This window comes from Natrix helvetica (assembly GCF_964273705.1).
Source record: "Natrix helvetica genome assembly, chromosome: 2".
In the NCBI taxonomy this organism is placed as follows: domain Eukaryota; kingdom Metazoa; phylum Chordata; class Lepidosauria; order Squamata; family Natricidae; genus Natrix; species Natrix helvetica.
The window spans coordinates 255,608,918-255,627,089 of record NC_138552.1 but is presented as its reverse complement, the minus strand read 5'-3'; the positions used below and the strand labels follow the sequence as shown (position 1 = coordinate 255,627,089).

Below are 18,172 nucleotides of genomic sequence, written 5' to 3'. Positions count from 1 at the left end.
TCGCTACGCCAATATTCCGGTTAGAGGGTGCAGGATTCCAGATAACCCGGGTGTGACTCGCCTGCAGACAATTTGGGCGTGACTTCCAAATGCCGAAGAGCAGAGCTTACACCGCGCCTTCCTCTTTCGAAACCCGGAGGCTAAATATAAAATATCATCGACCCGCCCGGAGAAGGAAAGGGCCGAGGGACCCGAGGCAGTTTCGGTGCCGTCGCCGTTCCTTCCCCCCGCGTCAAGGAAAGGCGCCTCTTACCCGCCACGTTTAACTGACCGCCTAAGAACCAGCGGATCCGACCCTGCGCGAAATCCCACTCGCAGTCGGTGTGGTGCGGGGTGTCCCATTGCAGGGCCTCCCGTGCCAGAGCCCCCCAGAAAGGGCCGGGCTCCCGGGCTGCCCGCTCGCACAGCTGCCAATAGTTTCCCTTCAGGGAGGGAGCGCGCGGTTCATCTCGGCCCCCGCGATCGCTTCTGCTACGGCAGGCAAAAGGGAGGGGTGCCCAGGGGGTCCTTAGACAGCTGTGCCTCCAGAGTTGCTGCCTTCCGACGGCGCTCCGCAGGTGGCTCAAGGCGGCGATTGCCATGGGCGCTTGAGTCCACCACCGAAAACCGGAGAGGGAGGGAGCCGAGGGCGGGTGAAACGCCGGGTAGCCCGCCGAATGCCGGCGCCGCCTGACTAGTGAAGAGTCGCGGGGGGAACGGCCCGAGTATCACGGAGGCGCCAGGCAACTATGCCAAGGGGGCCCTTGCGCGCCGCCTCTGCTCCGCATTACGCCTTTTCCTTCCCTTCTCTCCTCCCCCGCTGTCCGCCCGCACTTGGAGGAGTTGCTCGCAGAAATCTCCAGCTTTGACAACGCGGAAGAAACTTGTAAGAAGCTGAGCAAACTTTGGTGCCGCTGAGGCTCAGGGCAGCCTGAAGCTTCAGAACCCCGTAGGAGGACGATCCCCATCCCTCCCAAATAACTTGCAAATGCCAGTTAGGGTGATCCGAGGCTAACATGTCCATTGAGGAAGTCCAAGAACATTAAGTGGTTTCAAGCGCGCGCACATGCTTGAGGTTTATGGAGGATATAAGAGCCACGCGGTGGGAATCGTGAGTTGGGGCAGCTACCTCGGGAAAAAAAACCCTTCCTCTTGCCCAGAATATTAGAAAATTACTGTGGACAGTTTCCAGTTTAACTAGCTAAAATATAACTTATTTTTTTTAAAAAGCACAACTTGCAAAAACGAGAGCAAAAAGGGGGGGGGGGGGGAACCATAAAGTTACAAGAATGTACATTATCTAAATCCATCCATATGTTGGAAGAAATGTCCTTCTGGGTTCGGCTCCAAGTGGAGAAAAAGACACTGGAGACACGGAGGCTGCTTGGAAAGATGGTTTTAATGGTGGACAGGACCACATGCCTTGAGTCCTGAACAGAAAAGGTGATCACATGCTTCAATGTTGGTGGAGAAGAAGAGAAGAGAAGAGTGAAGAGAAGAGAGCCTGGAAGAAGGGCTTGCAGGGCTTTTTATAATCTGTTCGGCCCCACCTATCTGTTTCCTGTTCCTGTGTAAGAAATGTATTCTGATTGGTTGCCAGACTCTCATGGGCCCGTGCAAGGGCAACCCTCTAGGCCAGTGATGGCGAACCTTTTTTGGCTCACGTGCCACAAGTGGGGGGAGCGCAGGGGGGTCGAGTGCGGGCGTGCCGCACCCATAATGCAACGTGCGACCTCCCCAGTGTGCATGCGCGCAAAACGCACGACCTCCCCCCATTTTCAATGTTTTTTTTTGCCCTCCCCAGGCTCCAGGGGCTTTATAGGAGCCTAGGGAGGGCAAAAAGAGCCTCCCCCAACCCCCCAGAGGCCCTCCGGAGGCTTCAGGGACTGTCCAGAGGCTTCCCTGAAGCCTTCGGAGCACTTAAAACGACCCTCCGAGCAAACCGGAAGTGACTTCCGGGTTGCTCGGAGGGTCGTTTTAAGCGCTCCGAAGGCATCAGGGATGGTCCCTGAAGCCTTCGGAACACTTAAAATGACCCTCCGAGCAACCCGGAAGTCACTTCCGGTTTGCTCGGAGGGTGGTTTTAAGCGTTCCGAAGGCTTCAGGGACCGTCCCTGAAGCCTCCGGGGGGGTGGGGGAGGTTCTTTTCGCCCTCCCCAGGCTCCTATAAAGCCTCTGGAGCCTGGGGAAGGCGAAAAATAGCTTTTAAAAAGGTGAACTCAGCTGGCCATCGCGCGCATGCGCGCTGGCCAGCTGACAGGGCATCGCCTCGCGTGCCCTGATAAATGGCTCCACGTGCCACTTGTGGCACGCGTGCCATAGGTTCACCATCACGGCTCTAGGCTGAGTTTTGAATCCAGGTTTGGTTGAGTTCTCAGATGCCATGTGGTCAGTTGAGTAAAAGGCAATATCCTGCCTTAATCCCATCCCCCTGGACCTGATGGGGAGAACTCTTTATTATGTAAAGTGGACTAGCTTGGTCTTCTTAATGGCCCATTGACAAAGTGGGGATGGGCAGGAAGCAGCAGGAATTTAATTTGTGTTTAAAATGTGTTTCTCCCTTTTTCACATCCAGGAAAATATAATGTTCTGCCTTTTCAATATTTCCTAGGATATTTCATTTTTCTGGGAGAGGGCTGGGTGATAACTTCCTACACATATATCCAAAGAACAGAGAACTTCCTAGAATAACTAGAAACAATGCTGAGGGTAATTTGCCCAGACAATCCCAAAGGAATTGATGTTTTGTTACCTCCTTTTAGGTACATAAAGGCAGAATAAAATAGAAAGTAGGACACCAGGTGATTCTTCTGTTCTACCTTATGAAGGAAATAACTGGGTAAATCCAGATAAAGTATCCAATTTCCCCTTCTCATCAGTGCAGTACCCCAAAGTGTGTATCAGAATGGATTATACCACTGTTATTCACAATTCTACTCCCTGTTTTTTTTTTCAACCTGAGGAAGCGATCCCTGGGCAATGACTTTACAAGGCATATGCCATCATATCATCAGTTAGACCAGCAGCCCTCAGTCTTTTGGGCACCAGGGACTGGTTCTGTGGAGAGAGGTTTTGCCACAGACCAGAGGGGGCGTGGTTTCATGTGCTGCCTGCATCCCAAGGATGGGGCTTCACTTGTTTGCCGAGACAGATTTCTGACATGCCTTGGACCGGTACCAGTCCATGGATTGGGGGTTGGGGACTTCTGAGTTAGACAATACTTCTGCTTTCCCATTTTCTTGCATGTCCCTTCTCTAATGTAAGCTAATATCCGTGTATTTCAAATTTCAAACTGCACTGCTTCATGTTTACAATTCTAATCACCTGATGTGATTTTCTCCCATTCCATAACTTAGATAAGGTTTTATCTGTACCTTTTTGTTTAAAAACAATCTTGCAAATACAGTAGAACCTCTGGTCACTGTTAGATATTAGCAACTGTTATAAAGGTTTCCGCCAAGGTCCTCTGTTTCAGCGGGAACAGAGATTCAATCTCATTGGTCGAAGGGTCTGACAGCTCCCTATCAAAGGGCTGCTGTCAGACTGAACCTTCGCTGGATTGTACATACGTGTTCTGTTACAATAAAGAGTGTTGTTGCCTTAGCCTGAGTGTGCCTTTCCATTACGCGATCTAACACTGGCGACAAAGGTGGGATTGGAAGGCAACTAGGCGAACCAATAAGAGCGTAGCAATCCAGCAAGTAAATCCAGCCCAGAGCTCAGCATGGCTTCGAGCAGCCATTTTTGAGCGGCAAACTCAAAACGCCCTCAGAACACAAAATGGCCATGCACGCCCCACCGACTCCATACAATCCAGTCACTGAGCACTGGGAGTTGTATATGCTGAGGTTCGATTGCTTCCTCGAAGCCAACGACTTCATGGGCCTTTTTGAAGGCCCCAAGAAGAATATGTTCCTGGGATACTGTGGACGGGAAGTGTTCGAAACAGCCAAAGACCTATCTGAGCCAATGCCGCTCCAGTCGGTCGTTTGGTCAGTGCTCCAACAGACGCTGCGGATACACTACACTCTCAAGCCGTCTAAGCCGACTGGCACAAATGTAATATTCGCAATCAGAAGAAAGGCGAATCAATCAAAGAGTATGTTGCGGCACTAAGAAAGGCCACAGCATACTGCGAGTTCCAAGACCTAGACGAACTTATACTTGACCGCATCATATGTGGTGTGTGGGACATTAATTTACAGAGGAGATTACTTGCCAAATCTAATCTTACTCTACAAATTGCCTTGGACGAAGCCAGGGCATCCGAATCTGCCTTTAAGTCTACAGAAACCCTGCAGCGCCAAAGCATTCCACAAGAGGCATGAAAGAGCGCACACATACATCGCGAGACTGCAGAGGCCGAGGGCTCAGACAGTGAAGATGACAGCTGCCGCATGCGCAGTAGCCGCACCAGGTTTGCAGAAGCGAGCACCCCACGACGACCTGGAAGCCCAGAAGCTGGCCTAACTGCCAGCAGAGGCCCAACCAAGGGACATGGCAGCTGCCACCACATCTTCACCGGTCTGTGTTATGAAGGTTATAAAGTAGTTTTTCCTGTCCTTTGTTTTTTGTGTCAAGGGACCACAAATATTTTTACCACAAATATGAAAACACCAGTTCAAACGCCTGGCTTCTTTGAATTCTAGCACAGAAACATTTTTTTAGTTTTTGCCTTTAAATAACATCATATTTTAATTCTCTTTGTTTCTTGCAAGATCTAACTTTAAATCTATCTGTTAAGTCTTCATCTTTTATTTTCGTGATTACACAGTAATCTCTGTGACCAAATCTTGGATATGGAGGCACCATCTCCCACTCAATCCTACCAAGATTGAATGGCTGTGGTGATTGGGCCATTCAGATCTGAGGATATTCCATCTTTGACCTTGGATAGGGTAGCTTTATACTCTTCAAGGTAGGTAGACAGTCTTCAAGTCTCCCTGGACTTACAATTCCTGCTAAAAGAGCAGTTGTCAGGTGTGGCCATGAAGACCTTTGCATAACTCCATCTGATGCACCAATTGCACTCTTTTCCAATTCAGGGGATGCTTCAGACAGTCATCATGCCTTATTGTCTTGTGGCTTGATTACTGTACACAGTTTACATGAGTATGCAGTTGAAGACCTCCTGGAAGCTTCATGTGGTCCTGAATGCAGCAATGTGAACAGCAGTGGACATGACTTGCTATGCCCATATGACACTTCTGTTCCAAGAGCTGTACTGGTTACTGGTTCATCATATTTGCCATCCTTTATCTTTATACTTGTACGGTCTGTTTTATTGATTTTAGTGTAATCTTTTTGTTGTGAGCCATCCAGAGTCATTCAATTACAATTGGTCACACACAGCTAAATTGAATCTAGCATTTTTGTTCTCTTACCAAATCTTTCCTAAAGACATGGGATTGTTTAAAAGTTTTGTTTAATAATATTTAAGTTATTGTTGCAGGATATAAAATGTTCCAAGTAAAGCTGCCTTTTGCAATTGACTGATATTGTTTTTGCTTCATTTTGCCATAGTTATTCTATTTCTGCTTGCAGATCTTTATATTTTGTTGTTTTCTCGTATTCTTCCTCTTCTATTTTGTTCTCTCTAGATATTGCAATGTTTACTGCCCAATTAACAATTGGATAGTAATTATTAATTGTTATTCTCATGTATTGTGTGGCAGACGCTTGTCTTATTCTCAACTCTGGCTTTATGTGCATTTTTCTTAAGATGTGGTCTTGTGCAGTCAGAATTTGCCCCTCTGTTTCTTTCTTTAACTTTCCTGTTCTTAGCTATTGCCAGGTCTTGTTGTTATCTGCTTGCCTGCTTTTTTTAATGTACTGACCATGTTATCTTTTGCCTTACCAAGTCTCATTTTGTCTTTCTTGGAGGCTTGTTGGGTCTCTCCAGTACTCAGTAGGCCTTCATGGTGTACTAACGTCAGTAGGATTTTTTTTCACACCAGGGACGTGCGGGCAGGGGAGGCAGAGCCTCACCGCTCTCATCATGAAAAGAAAAAAAAGGGAAAACGTGCTGAGGAGCCTCGGGGAATGGGACCACGTGTGTAGGAGGGAGGTGCAGGAGGCTCCTCTAGCCTCAGCCTCCCTCCTGCACACGTGGTCCCATTCCCCGCCTTCTGTCGGGTTCTGACGCCGAAACTCATGGTTCCAGGGCGAATGCGAATGCGCAAGCAGCTCCCTTCCTCACACTGAGCAACGGCGGGTTTAAGGGAAGTTGCTCGCGAAAGCGGAAAGTGTGACGGACTTTTCGGACCGGAAGCTACCGTTTCCCTGCCAGCTCGCTCGCTCGCTCGCAAAAGGACCCTGGAAACCGAGTCGTGGCTGGCTCCTTGTTAAGAATTGTGCTGCTGAAAGAGAGAGAAAAAGCAGATGTATTTTTTTTACAATTATTATTTTGTGATATGATATTGAACGTAGCGCTTAGAAGGCCATGGCTGATTCCAAGAAAATTAAGCGGGGTCAGATTTGATTAATCTTCCGTTAGGATGGGGACCCAGGAAATCCTAGGCGGGGAATGGGACCAAGTGTGCAGGAGGCTGAGGCTGCCTCAGCCTCCCTCCTGCACACGTGGTCCCATTCCCTGCCTTCGTGATGACGTCACCAGCCTCACCAGTCATAAACCTCACCGCACGTCACTGTTTCACACAGTCCTTCAGATAGCCTTCCAATGCCCTTTTTTTCTTTTTTCAACTGTCTGGTGTACTTACAACCTTCTACACCCACCTTTTTTCCTTGGTACATTGCTGCATGTATAAAAGGTATGACACTTTTAATATGACACTCAGAGTTGCTATTATAGCACATTTCTCTAGGTCAAATTCCATTGCTATATTTGTGCTAAAATTCTTACAATGGTTGTCAGTCAAGATTTGTTTTCTTTGATAGCCAAGGTTTGTTTTCTTTAAAAAATCACTGAAATTGCAATCATATTATTATTACAGGGCCTAGCTTGTTAAATTTGGCTCAAAAATGCATTCATGATCACAAAATGGGTATTAAATGATTTTGCCTACCAAGAAAAATAAATGGGTTACATTTGGAAACAATTGAAATTTGCAAATCTCTCTGAAAGTACCCCATGAATATTATCATCATCTTCTCTTAGCAATAAAAATGAAAACTAGTAGCAGTCAAAAATAGCTGGATAGTGCCCTCATCTGATCATTACATGTGTGACATATTTTAGAAGCACTATTATCTTATGGGTTTCATACAAAACACTAGGCTAAAGTGTTGTTAGCTAGTTTATGGCTCAATATATTAAATGATCCCAGCTACCTTCTGGTTTTGTTTGAATTCAAGCAATGTGGTTAATTCTGTTAGCCACTTTGACTCTTGTTGAGTAAGTAAATACAACTATGCAGTTTTCTTGGTAATGGTATATAAAATTCTTCCAGATTATTTTAATTTCCCAGCCTTAAAAGGCTGATATTCCTTGGTGATTTCTGTAAAATAGTTGGGTGTTTTTTTCTCCCATAGACTAGGTGGCTGTAGCTTCAGTGCAGTCTGGGTAAAAGATTCATTTGGTTTAAGGAATTCTCATAATTTAGCTACCGTACATGAACATCTCCACATGCATCTTTCGGTTTTCAAATTTGAAAAGCTGAACAACCTTACTATCAATTAAACCCTTATGCAATTCCTTTTTGCTTCCTTTTTGCTTTAAAGTGCCATTTGCACAGATCAGTAAAAAAAATCATTCATAGGTCGTTACAAACTTTAAAATTGAACTAATTAGAATAGAAGTAGCTTGTACTAATATAAATATATTACATTAGATTACAGAAGTTTCTGTAAGTTTGACTTTATCTTTAATGGCTGTTTTAATATTTTTAATAGTGATTAATAGTTGAAAACTGACTAATATTGAGTGGTAAAGTGAAATGGAAATGGAAACAAGCAAGAATTTGTCTGTTTAGAAGAGAGGAAAAAAGAATTGTAAAAAATAATCACAAGGCACCATTTTACTTTTGAAATCATCCTCTGTTTCACTTGGTTACCAAATGAATTCTGGTAGCTAAAAGAATACAGCTCACAAAATGGAATGTGAAATTTATTGTTAGCACCTATCAAAAACTTGTGTGCGGTATGTGCATGGATTACATTGAAAATATATTTTGAAATACAGTTCTTTATATATTTTATAAAACAAATCTCAAGGTATTTTTGCTATGTTCCTATATGTATTTATTGTGAATTTTTAGCAAACCAGTTGATTTATTCATGAGTATTTAAAATGTTTTCAGTAATAAGTAGCTATTATAGATTTTTGAATCCATGGACATCAACTCATGTGTCTGGACCTTGTTGCCCGCAGAAGCAGCATTCAGCAAGAATATGACTATTGCTATGCTGTACACTTTGCTGATTTGAATAAAGAAGCATCTGTGTTTCACGAGAAAGACTGTATAATTAATAAAATAAAATAAACCTTGAGTACAACTGGTGGAACTCTCAGGGTGAATGAAATCATGAATGGATTAAAGCCCATTAAAGCATTATTCCCTAACGGAGGAGTTAACAAAGAAGGCCTGGTTTTCTGTCTCCATTGTGTCGGTATTAAGGTTTTTTTTCCACACTGTGGGGAACCTCCTCTTCATATGGCACTTACTGGATGACAGAAAACGTGGGATAGAGCATAGAGTTATATTCTATAACTAGGGAAAACACACATTGAGGTAATTGAAACAACCATTTGTCGTTTGGTGCTTTGAATTATTTTTAGTTTGGGAATCCTCAGACGATGCCACTTCCCCTTCACTCAATTTTTTGCCCTTTCTAGTTAAAGGGAATTCACATTTCCTTGAAGGAGCAGTTATGTTCTAATCTGTTAAAACAATTGTTAAATAAGTCAGCTGGTCCCAAATATACAATTTAACTTTAAGGAGATCAAGATAGAAATAAATAATAACTCCAGGAACAGCTGGAGGATGCCAATTAACTGCATCCATTTTAATTAACTTTTAGGCGGGTCATTTGATTGATTCATTATTATTATTAGTGGATGACTTAAACCACAGAGGCTATCTCCAGCATCATTAAGCCACTCAGCCACCACGCCTCTTCATTGATTGAGTGATTACCGTAATTGTTTCATCTTTAGATCATGGTAATCATGCCTATCAGCCATTTACACGAATAAAATATTCATGGGCCAATAGTATTCTAAAAATGTGAGTTTTCTTTGAGTCTTCTTAGGCAGATAAAGATAACAACTTCTACTTACCATCCAAAAGAGACAATCAAAAAGCCAAAACTCCCACGTAACACCTCTCCTGCGCGAGCTGCACTGGCTACCTGTAGCCTTTCGGGTGCGTTTCAAGGTATTGATTACCATCTTTAAAGCGCTCCATGGCAGAGGACCTAGTTATCTGCAGGATCGCATCCTACCACACACGTCCCTGCGACCTATCCGCTCACACAGGGAGGGGCTCCTCCTGGTGCCGTCTGCTAGGCAATGCCAGCGGGCGACACCTAGGAGTAGATCCTTCTCTGTGATGGGCCCAACCCTCTGGAATGACCTCCCCCCAGACATTCGAACCACCACCGACCTCCGCTCCTTCCGGCAAAAGTTAAAGACTCACCTATTTCAATTAGCTGGCCTGGCACTGTCTTAGTTTTACCTCCCGGGATTTATTTATTTTAATTGGGTTTTAAGGGTTTTATAGGCTTTTAACGTATTATATTTATTATTCGATTACAGTCTCATAACCTCCTTCACCAGTATTAATTTAATTGTTTATGTATGTATTTTATAATGTATTTTAGTGACTGTACACCGCCCCGAGTCCTCTCCGGGAGAGGGGGCGGTCTATAAGTGTGAATAATAATAATAATAATAATAATAATAAAGCAAAACAAAAGGACCAACGCACCTCCTCACCAACAATCAACATTCAAGTGAACAGGGATTAACATCAAGATTAATATCAGACCACAAGTACATCTGACATCAAGAAGTAAACAACACCCCAATCAAGGAACTACTAAAACAATCAAGCTAACAGTAAATAACAGAGTAATCCAGGAACATCAAGACCAGTTCTATGAATATTGAGAGGGCAAGCCATTTGTATATAAAATGAGAGCAAACCCCGCTCCCTTCTAGCAGTGATGATGTTATCTAGTTTGGTAATGAAATGTCTGCAAGAAAGCAACCTCAGAACACCAAGGAGTCTTATTTAATTAACTTGGTGGATAACTTATGGCAAGAATTGAATGGAAGGAGTGTAGCCGTATATGTTTTCTTAGACCACTTAATGGTGTTTAATTCATAGATTGAAGACCTGTTGGATCAATTCTGGAACTCCTAACTGGCTAAGTATAGATCTTGAGAATATCGTTCAGGAATAATGCTGCCAGTCCTGTTGGGTCATATCCAGGAGGTGGTGCTGGGGTACTACTGTTCTGCAATGAATTCTTTGGCTGTAATAAGACATAGAATACTATGTGATCCTTCTGTTTGTTAGTACCTTTGGGTGTCCAGTCTAACTCTGCTGCTGCAATCTTCCAGTCATACAGTAAGGACAACACAGAATAATAAGTGAACTATCCAGGACAAAAAGACTAGATGACCATATAAATAAATCAAGCAAAATACCAGAATCAAGATAAAACTTTGTAGCCCTGGATTGAACTGTGGGTTTCTTGCTGCTCTCTGAACTTGATGGTTTTCTTGCAAATATTTCATTACCAAACTAGGTAAGATAATCAGTGCTAGTGATGATGATATTACATAGTTTGGTAAGAAAAAGCCTGCAAGAAAACCACCAAGCTCAGAGAGCACCAAGGACCCCAAAGATTGTTGACTTGACATCTGGTCAAACTACGGACACTAGATGGCACTAAAGAGTTGGAATTTTGTATCTTGTGGGTGTCATCCAGAGGTTATCTGGATTTTGCAGCCAAGAATGAGCCGAGGGCATTTTTAAAAGTTGTACTTCAAAATAGGGGTGTGGTGAGTGTAGGATAGCAGGCTGAGTTACCCTGAAATGCAGCAAATAAAACTGCTGCAAAAGCCAAGGTTTACAGCCAGAGCAATGGTAAATTTTGAAATTTTGGGCTGGAAAACCTAAAACTACGCTGCCTATGGTCTGACCTAAGCTTAGTACACAAAATTATCCACTACAACATCCTACCTATCAATGACTACTTCAGCTTCAACCACAATAATACACGAGCAAACAACAGATACAAGCTCAAGGTAAACTACTCCAAACTTAGTTGCACAAAATACGATTTCAGCAACAGAGTGGTCAATGCCTGGAATGCACTACCTGACTCTGTTGTTACATCCCCAAACCCCCATAATTTTAACCTAAGACTGTCTACTGTTGACCTTGCCCCATTCCTTAGCGGTCTGTAGGGGGCGTGCATAAGCACACCAGTGTGCCTACCGTCCCTGTCCTACTGTCTCCATTTATTTGTACCCATTTACTGTGTTCATATTTATGTTTATACTTATACCTGTTATCTTTTACATGTTTGACAAACTAAATAAAATAAAAATAAATGTAGAAGAAGGTTTCCTGCGCATTTTCCATCCCAATGCTTAGAGAATAACTCCCAGACTACTCATTCCACTGTATCGCCCAAATGCTAACTGGTATTCTAGTATTGGAGTGGTTGTGTGCAGCATTCACCTATTGGATCAGAGGTGGGTTGTTCCCGGTTCGGACCGGTTCGAAAGAACTGGTAGTGGTAATTGGACATGGGTTGCCAAACCGGTAGTGACGTCTGGCTGGCCATGCCCCCAAACCAGCTTGCTCAGATGCTTGCCCTGCCTCAACTTTGCCACGTGCATCCACACAATTGCCTCTTCCTGCCTACACACAGGTAAGCAGCATTTGCGATAGCCTAGTCCCCCCTCCCCACTGGCCAGTTTCTCCCAAAGCTGCCGCCGTTGCAGCCCGGCAAGCTTCACATGTTGGAGAAGGCAGTGGTGGGAGGAGAGGGCAGCAGCGGGAGGAGAGGGCGGCAGCAGGAGAGGGCAGCGGGCTCAGCTGCAGTCCGGACAAGCTGAGGAACTATGGGGAGCCTCCCATGTGTTGCACTGGCTGCAGCCTGGGTCCTGCCTAGTCAGCTGGGCAGTTGGGCAGGAAAGAGGCGAGCAAGTGGTGAGCAGCTGGGAGTGACCTGGCCTCCAATGCTCTGTTCGTCAGGGGCGGTGAGCTGTATGGGAAGCAAGTCCCAGGCCAGCATTCCTTCTTCTGAGACCAATGGGGAAAACGAGGCAAAATGGGAGGCAGAGTTTCCGTGTGGATGGCAAGGGAAGGTTGCAGTGCCGGGGGAGGCTGGCCGTTCCCCAAGCCGGCTCTCAGAGGAAGGAGGCAGGGATGCCAGCCCGGGGCTTGCTTCCCTTACTGCCCTTTCCCTGTCAGCTTTGGAGCCCCCCTTTTAACAGAAACCTGGGTGACTTCCACCCTTACGTTTTGCACCGCCATCTCAAGAAGGTCAAAGTCAGACCATGCTGGATGAGATTGAAGCGCCCTTTATGGTGTATAAAATGTGTTTTGAAAAGTACAAACCCAGACTCGAAGAATGCACTTTCTTTTACGTGGCAGATCACATTGAAGATGCTTGCTATGTAAACTTAAGAAGTTTTAGAAAAATTCTCATTGAAATGGAAAGTTTAAAAGAAGGTGGTTAATTTCTGTTTATAAATTGGCGGTCAGTGGCCAGGAAGGTGTCCCCAGGGGTTGAGCAGGCCAAGCGTGGCTTCACAGGCTGAAAGGGAAGCTGCGCCCCCCCACCAGCCAGGCACACCCTCCCCTTCTCACCTTTCCCCCACCCTGGCTGGAGCAGTCACATACAGCATGCAGGCTGCTGACCGACCCAGTGTCTGCCCAGATACGGTCAGAGTGGCTTCCCTTGAGGGTGTCCTGGCTGGGAAGGGATGCCAGTTCTGTGGGCATGGCTAGGTGTGGGGGACATGTGACTGACTGGGTGTGTGCGTGAGTGACATCAGGTTGGCCATGCACACTCAGTCACATCCCACCCCCCACCTCGCTATGCCCACAGAACTGGTAATAATTTTTTTTGAAACCCACCCCTGTATTAATTAGGTGCTTTGGAAAAAATTGAGTGGATCACTAACTCCAACATCTCAAGCCTTCCCCTTCGCCACTCTCCTAGACTATTTGCATACAATGCCTATCCCTTCTGTTGTTGTTGTGTGGAAAATACTGTTTCCATACTAAACCACCTCTAGCCCTCTTCAGACTGCCTTAGCAGTGGGTTGAAAATAAGTAGCAACATCACAAGAATAACTTTGGCAAATGGTTAGTGGAACCTAACCTAATCTTGGCAAAGAGGTTGTATTGATGCAGTGGTGGGTTGCAGGCGGTTCGCCCCGGTACAGGCATACTGGAGCCTTCCCAGAGCACCGGATACCGTTCCGGTACAATGCTCTGGAGGGTTCACATGCCCACCCAAGCTCCTTATCGGTCTTTTACGTCTTTGGCGCTTCCGCGCACGGCGCATACAGCACCTGTGCAATGCTCCGCTGAGCAGCTGGAGCATCGTGGAGGCTTGCGGAAGCGGTAAAACGCATGTGCGCATTGCACGTGTGTGCGCGCATGCTGCATGTGTCCATGTGGACGACACCAGGCCCGTTCCAACCGTAGTGATTGGAACAGGATCTGGAACCCACCACTGTATCGTTGTGTTCAATTCTGTCCTGATAAATAAGGGTGAGCAGGCTGAAATTAAGTCCAGAGAAGAGGCAATTGCTGTACATTCATGAGGAAATCAAATTATGAATATGTAATTCAGCTTATTTGAAATGGGGCTGTATTTTGCTCCTAGGAGAGCAAGCCACAGTCTGGCTGCACTCCTTAACTCCAGCTGTCTCTCAGCTGTCTGGATGGCTAAAATGCCAGTAGGGCAGCTGCTTAACTTCATTTTGTGCTCCAGCTGTGATCATTCCTAAGCAGACCAGAACTGGTTACAGTTATAAATACCTTACCTTCATCACAGTTATTCTACCTGTATTACTGTAACTCATGTCCTGCTTCCTTTGAAAAGGTCAAAATCGTCAATTGACACAAAATGCAACATCTAAGCTAACTAAAATGCCATAGTAGGATCATATTCTATATGCTAATCCTGTACTAATTGTCAACTATTTTCTTCTCTGGTTGAAGATGTGATTTTTAACTTGAAATGAAACAGCTTTAGTTCTACCTAAGGAATTCCTTATTTCAATATAAAACGTGTCTGGGTATTGAGACTGTTTAAAAAATAGCCCCATTTTTGCCTGTTTTGCCAGGCCTGTCTGAAGAGTAGATGGAAGAGGATGTTCCCAATATTACCCCCAATCTATGGAAAAGTCTTCCCTGGGAATTGCATTTACCCCCAATAGTTCCACTTGTTGAAGTCTTTGTTTTCAGACAAGTCCTTTAACGTTTAAATTATTTTTGACTGTATTTATATTTTCTCATATTTTTTAATTATTTATCTTATTTTTAGATAGTTATACACTGTAAGTACCCCATATGCAGGCTATAAATAAAACAAAATTAAACACATTAAGAGAAATAACTTTTTTGTCAAGAGATGGAACCAAGTATGACCCTTACATTCTTGTAGCTTCCCTTTATCCAGCTGAGTTTTCTGTCATATTTTGAAATTGTATTTATTGTTACTCCAAAATTTTAAATATTAGTAAGATACAGTGGTATTTTAAAAATACGTAATATATAATACATGTAGCCTTCAGCAGCAAATAATCAGGTGACCACTTCATACATATACATTTCATTGCACCTCTCCAATTTTTCACTTTTCTTATCAGTAAACATTGCAGAGTATTGAGAAGTCTTTTTCTGTTGCTTTTCCCACAGAAGATAATTTGGGATAAATATGTTAATCATAATAATGGTAAACACAAACCAAGATTGCATAAATCCCCCCCCCCCAATCAAAGCCTGCAATTCACACACGATCTTAAGATGGAATAGGAAAGAATCTAAACAGGTTTTTATATCATTTTACATAAATTAAAAAAAAAATAGCCCTTCTGTTATCCTTTCTGAGGCAATTTTGTAAAGCATCACCTTTGCTTAATTTTCCAATCCAAAACAACACCAGACAGCAAGGTAGGATAAATCTAGGTAACATGCCAGTCACAACTAATACTGTTAAACTATTCAGTAATGACAAAATACAGATGTTTCTGAAATGAACACGACAGCCTTCCCGTTTCGAAAATGTGTCCTCAGATGCTGGAGCCATTTATTATTAAAACATGGGAGGGTGTCTCTTTGTGAAAGCCAATATATTATCCAGATAATGTTGTAACATCCTCCCCCCCCAATTCAGATCTAGATAATTTAAATTGTCACATTTTCAAATGTCCTCCCTTACACTCCCTGCTACCATTAATTCAGTAAATACTTTTAAATCCCGGGATCTAACTGTCCATATGGCAAAGTGAAAAGATGTACATATGATAGAAAATGTTGCTGTAACCCAGATAAATTAAAAGGAATGTGGAATTACTTACAGCATTATGCATGTTTCTATTTTAAACATTCCAGATTGGGGTGGGGTGGGGGAGAGTGGATGTTTCTAGCCAAGGATTTATAATCTTTATTCTTGCAGTTTATATAAATGCCTTTCTGGTTGTACCAACCAGCCCGTACTTAGCACCAGCACAATAATAATTAGTGGACGTTATCAGTTGGATAATATGAATCTGTGTCTAATCACTGAATGTTATTTCATAAGATTTTAGTCCCACTGCAAAGGTAAAGAACCTTTTCAGCCCTGATAACCATACAGGTTATCCCACAGCAACTCATAAGCTGCGTTCTTGTTAAAGAAGCCTATGGCTGCCCTGGCTGAAATTGTTCTGCCATCAGCATTTTATATATTATTTCAAGTCACAAAAGAATTCATCATTTTGACTTGCATATCAGAATTAATTGTTTCTGCCTGGCCCACTAGATCCAGGAGGATTGGTATGTTCTGGGTCCTATCCATTAAGTAGAGCCATCTGGCAGAACCTCAGAAAAGGTCTTCTCTGTTCTAGTGCCTGCCCTTCATATCATCATCATCATCATATCATCATCATCATCCCACCCCCACACACAGACAATTTATTTATTATTCTGATCTTGTTGGCATTTCATAAATCCTTGAAAACCTGGTTGTTCCCTTGGGCATTGGATCTAAAGGTTGAAGGACTGCATCATTGTGGTTTTCTATGACATTACTGAGACATGAGGTTTCAACTTGATTGACCTCAGCTGCCATTACCTATTATTGTGTCATTGTTTATTGGGTGTTTGATTATTTTAATCCTGTGTTCACCAGCCAGAGTTGTGATTGCAAAATGGCATGTACATAAATACATTAAATAACAAAGCAAGCAAATAAATGCAATCTATTTATTTTACTATATACACGTGGTTGTAAAAAAGAAGCAATACAAACTAATGTAAAGTAAGGAAGAAAATGAAAAATCAAAATCAAAGAGAAATCTAAAAGTGCAAGAAAAAGAAGTAAATGAGTCATATTTGACATAGTGAGAGTCTGATATTTTTTTTTCTTCTCAGTCGTAAAACCCATTTTATTCCTCAGTTCAGTTTGTCTTCTGTTTTCATGTTTTTTAACATCATCATCCTCATGTTTGTTAATCTCAAAACCTGTTCATGCACTAAATTATTTTAGTTTTCCAATTTATGTTTCAATTCCCTCTAAAAGGATCTTACAAAACCAACATCAAGTCAATTGCAGAAGTTCTTAAATTTTAAGTTTCTGTTTTAATCTTTACTCACACAATCCTCTCATCTTAAGTATCTAGTCAGTATTTCAAGAACCAAAACAAACAAGAAAGGAAACAGTGGGCATTCCTATCTTGTCCTTTTTGTATCTCACAAGGCTTTGTTAGATGTTCATTAACAATTATTTGTGGTTTCTATTAAATATAAATTGATCTTACCATTTTATAAAGTTCAAATCCCCAAAACTTCGAACTAACAAGCACAGTTGAAATTGTCAATGGCATTCTCTTCTTGTACAAAAATCAATACAGCTTATTTTTCCTTATGTTGCTAATATTCCAAAATGCCCAACACATTTCTAATATTGTCCTTTAACTATCCTTTAGGTAAAAACCCACATGGATCCTCATGAATAAATTCTTACAAAATTATTTCCAGTCTTATCAGCTGGAATCGTAGTAAATAACTTGTAATCCTTATTCAATAATCATTACTGTGCTAATGAAACCCATCTTGTACATCTGCTCCTGGTGAATTAAATAATGCTATGGACATCCTATTCCAGCATCCGGAGGCAACGAAGGTTTGGATGGGAAACAGGCCTTAACTGAACCATGGCAAAACTGAGTAATTTTGGCTCTTGTTCTAGTTCTAGATCTACATCATTTTTGGTGAAGTTGCACTGCCCCAAAGAAGATCCAGTGAGAAATTGAAAGGGGGGAGGGGTTCTTTCTGGATTCACAATTCCTGCTTGAGGAGCAGGTGGCAGTTGTAACTAGGAGTGCTTTGCACAACTTCATATTGTATGTTAGTTACACTTGTTCCTGGATCAAGGGGCTCTAATCACAATCACCCAAGCCCTTAATTGGGGCTGCCCTGGAAGAATATACAGAAACATCTTACTACAGAAAGCCACAGTGCAAGCAGTTATGTGTGTTTTGCATAACTGGTAGAGCACACATCACATCTCTGCTGCACAAACTACATTAGTTCCCAGGTTGTTCCCAGGTCCAATTCAAGGTGCTGCTGTTGACCTGCAAAGTTGTGCAAGGCATTCGGTTATTTGAGGAACTGCAAATTTCATCTGCCCTTCCCACCAAATCCAACAGAATAGATAGGATACAGATTGTATAGAGCAGAGATGTCAAACCCGACTTCATTGAGGGCCACATCAGGGTTGTGTTTGACCTCAGGGAGCTGGGTGGGCATGGCCAAGGTGGGTGTGGCCAGCTTAAAGTCCTGTAGGGAGCACCTGTGATGGCCTGAGCACTCTGCCAGCGAAAATAGGCTCCTGAGCTCCGTTTTTGGCTGCCACGGCTTCCTGCAACACTCAGCGAAAATGGAGCTTGGGAGGACTACAGCCCTCTCGAGCTCCGTTTTCACTGGCAGAGGGTTGCAGGAGGCCATGGCAGCCAAAAACAGAGCTCCGAAGCCCATTTTTGCTGGCAGAAGCA

General features: G+C 43.3%; 1 protein-coding gene across 1 annotated transcript in view; it reads right to left on the bottom strand.

Moving 5' to 3' along the window:
• The window catches only part of ACSS1 (acyl-CoA synthetase short chain family member 1), a 49,397-nt gene extending 48,591 nt beyond the window's left edge, over positions 1–806 (bottom strand). Inside the window, exon 1 of the mRNA XM_081944769.1 lies at positions 254–806. Within this exon, the coding sequence (XP_081800895.1) occupies positions 254–581 (328 nt within the window). The 5' untranslated portion in view covers positions 582–806. The remainder of the gene's footprint in view (positions 1–253) is intronic.
• Between the last annotated feature and the right edge of the window lie 17,366 nt (positions 807–18,172).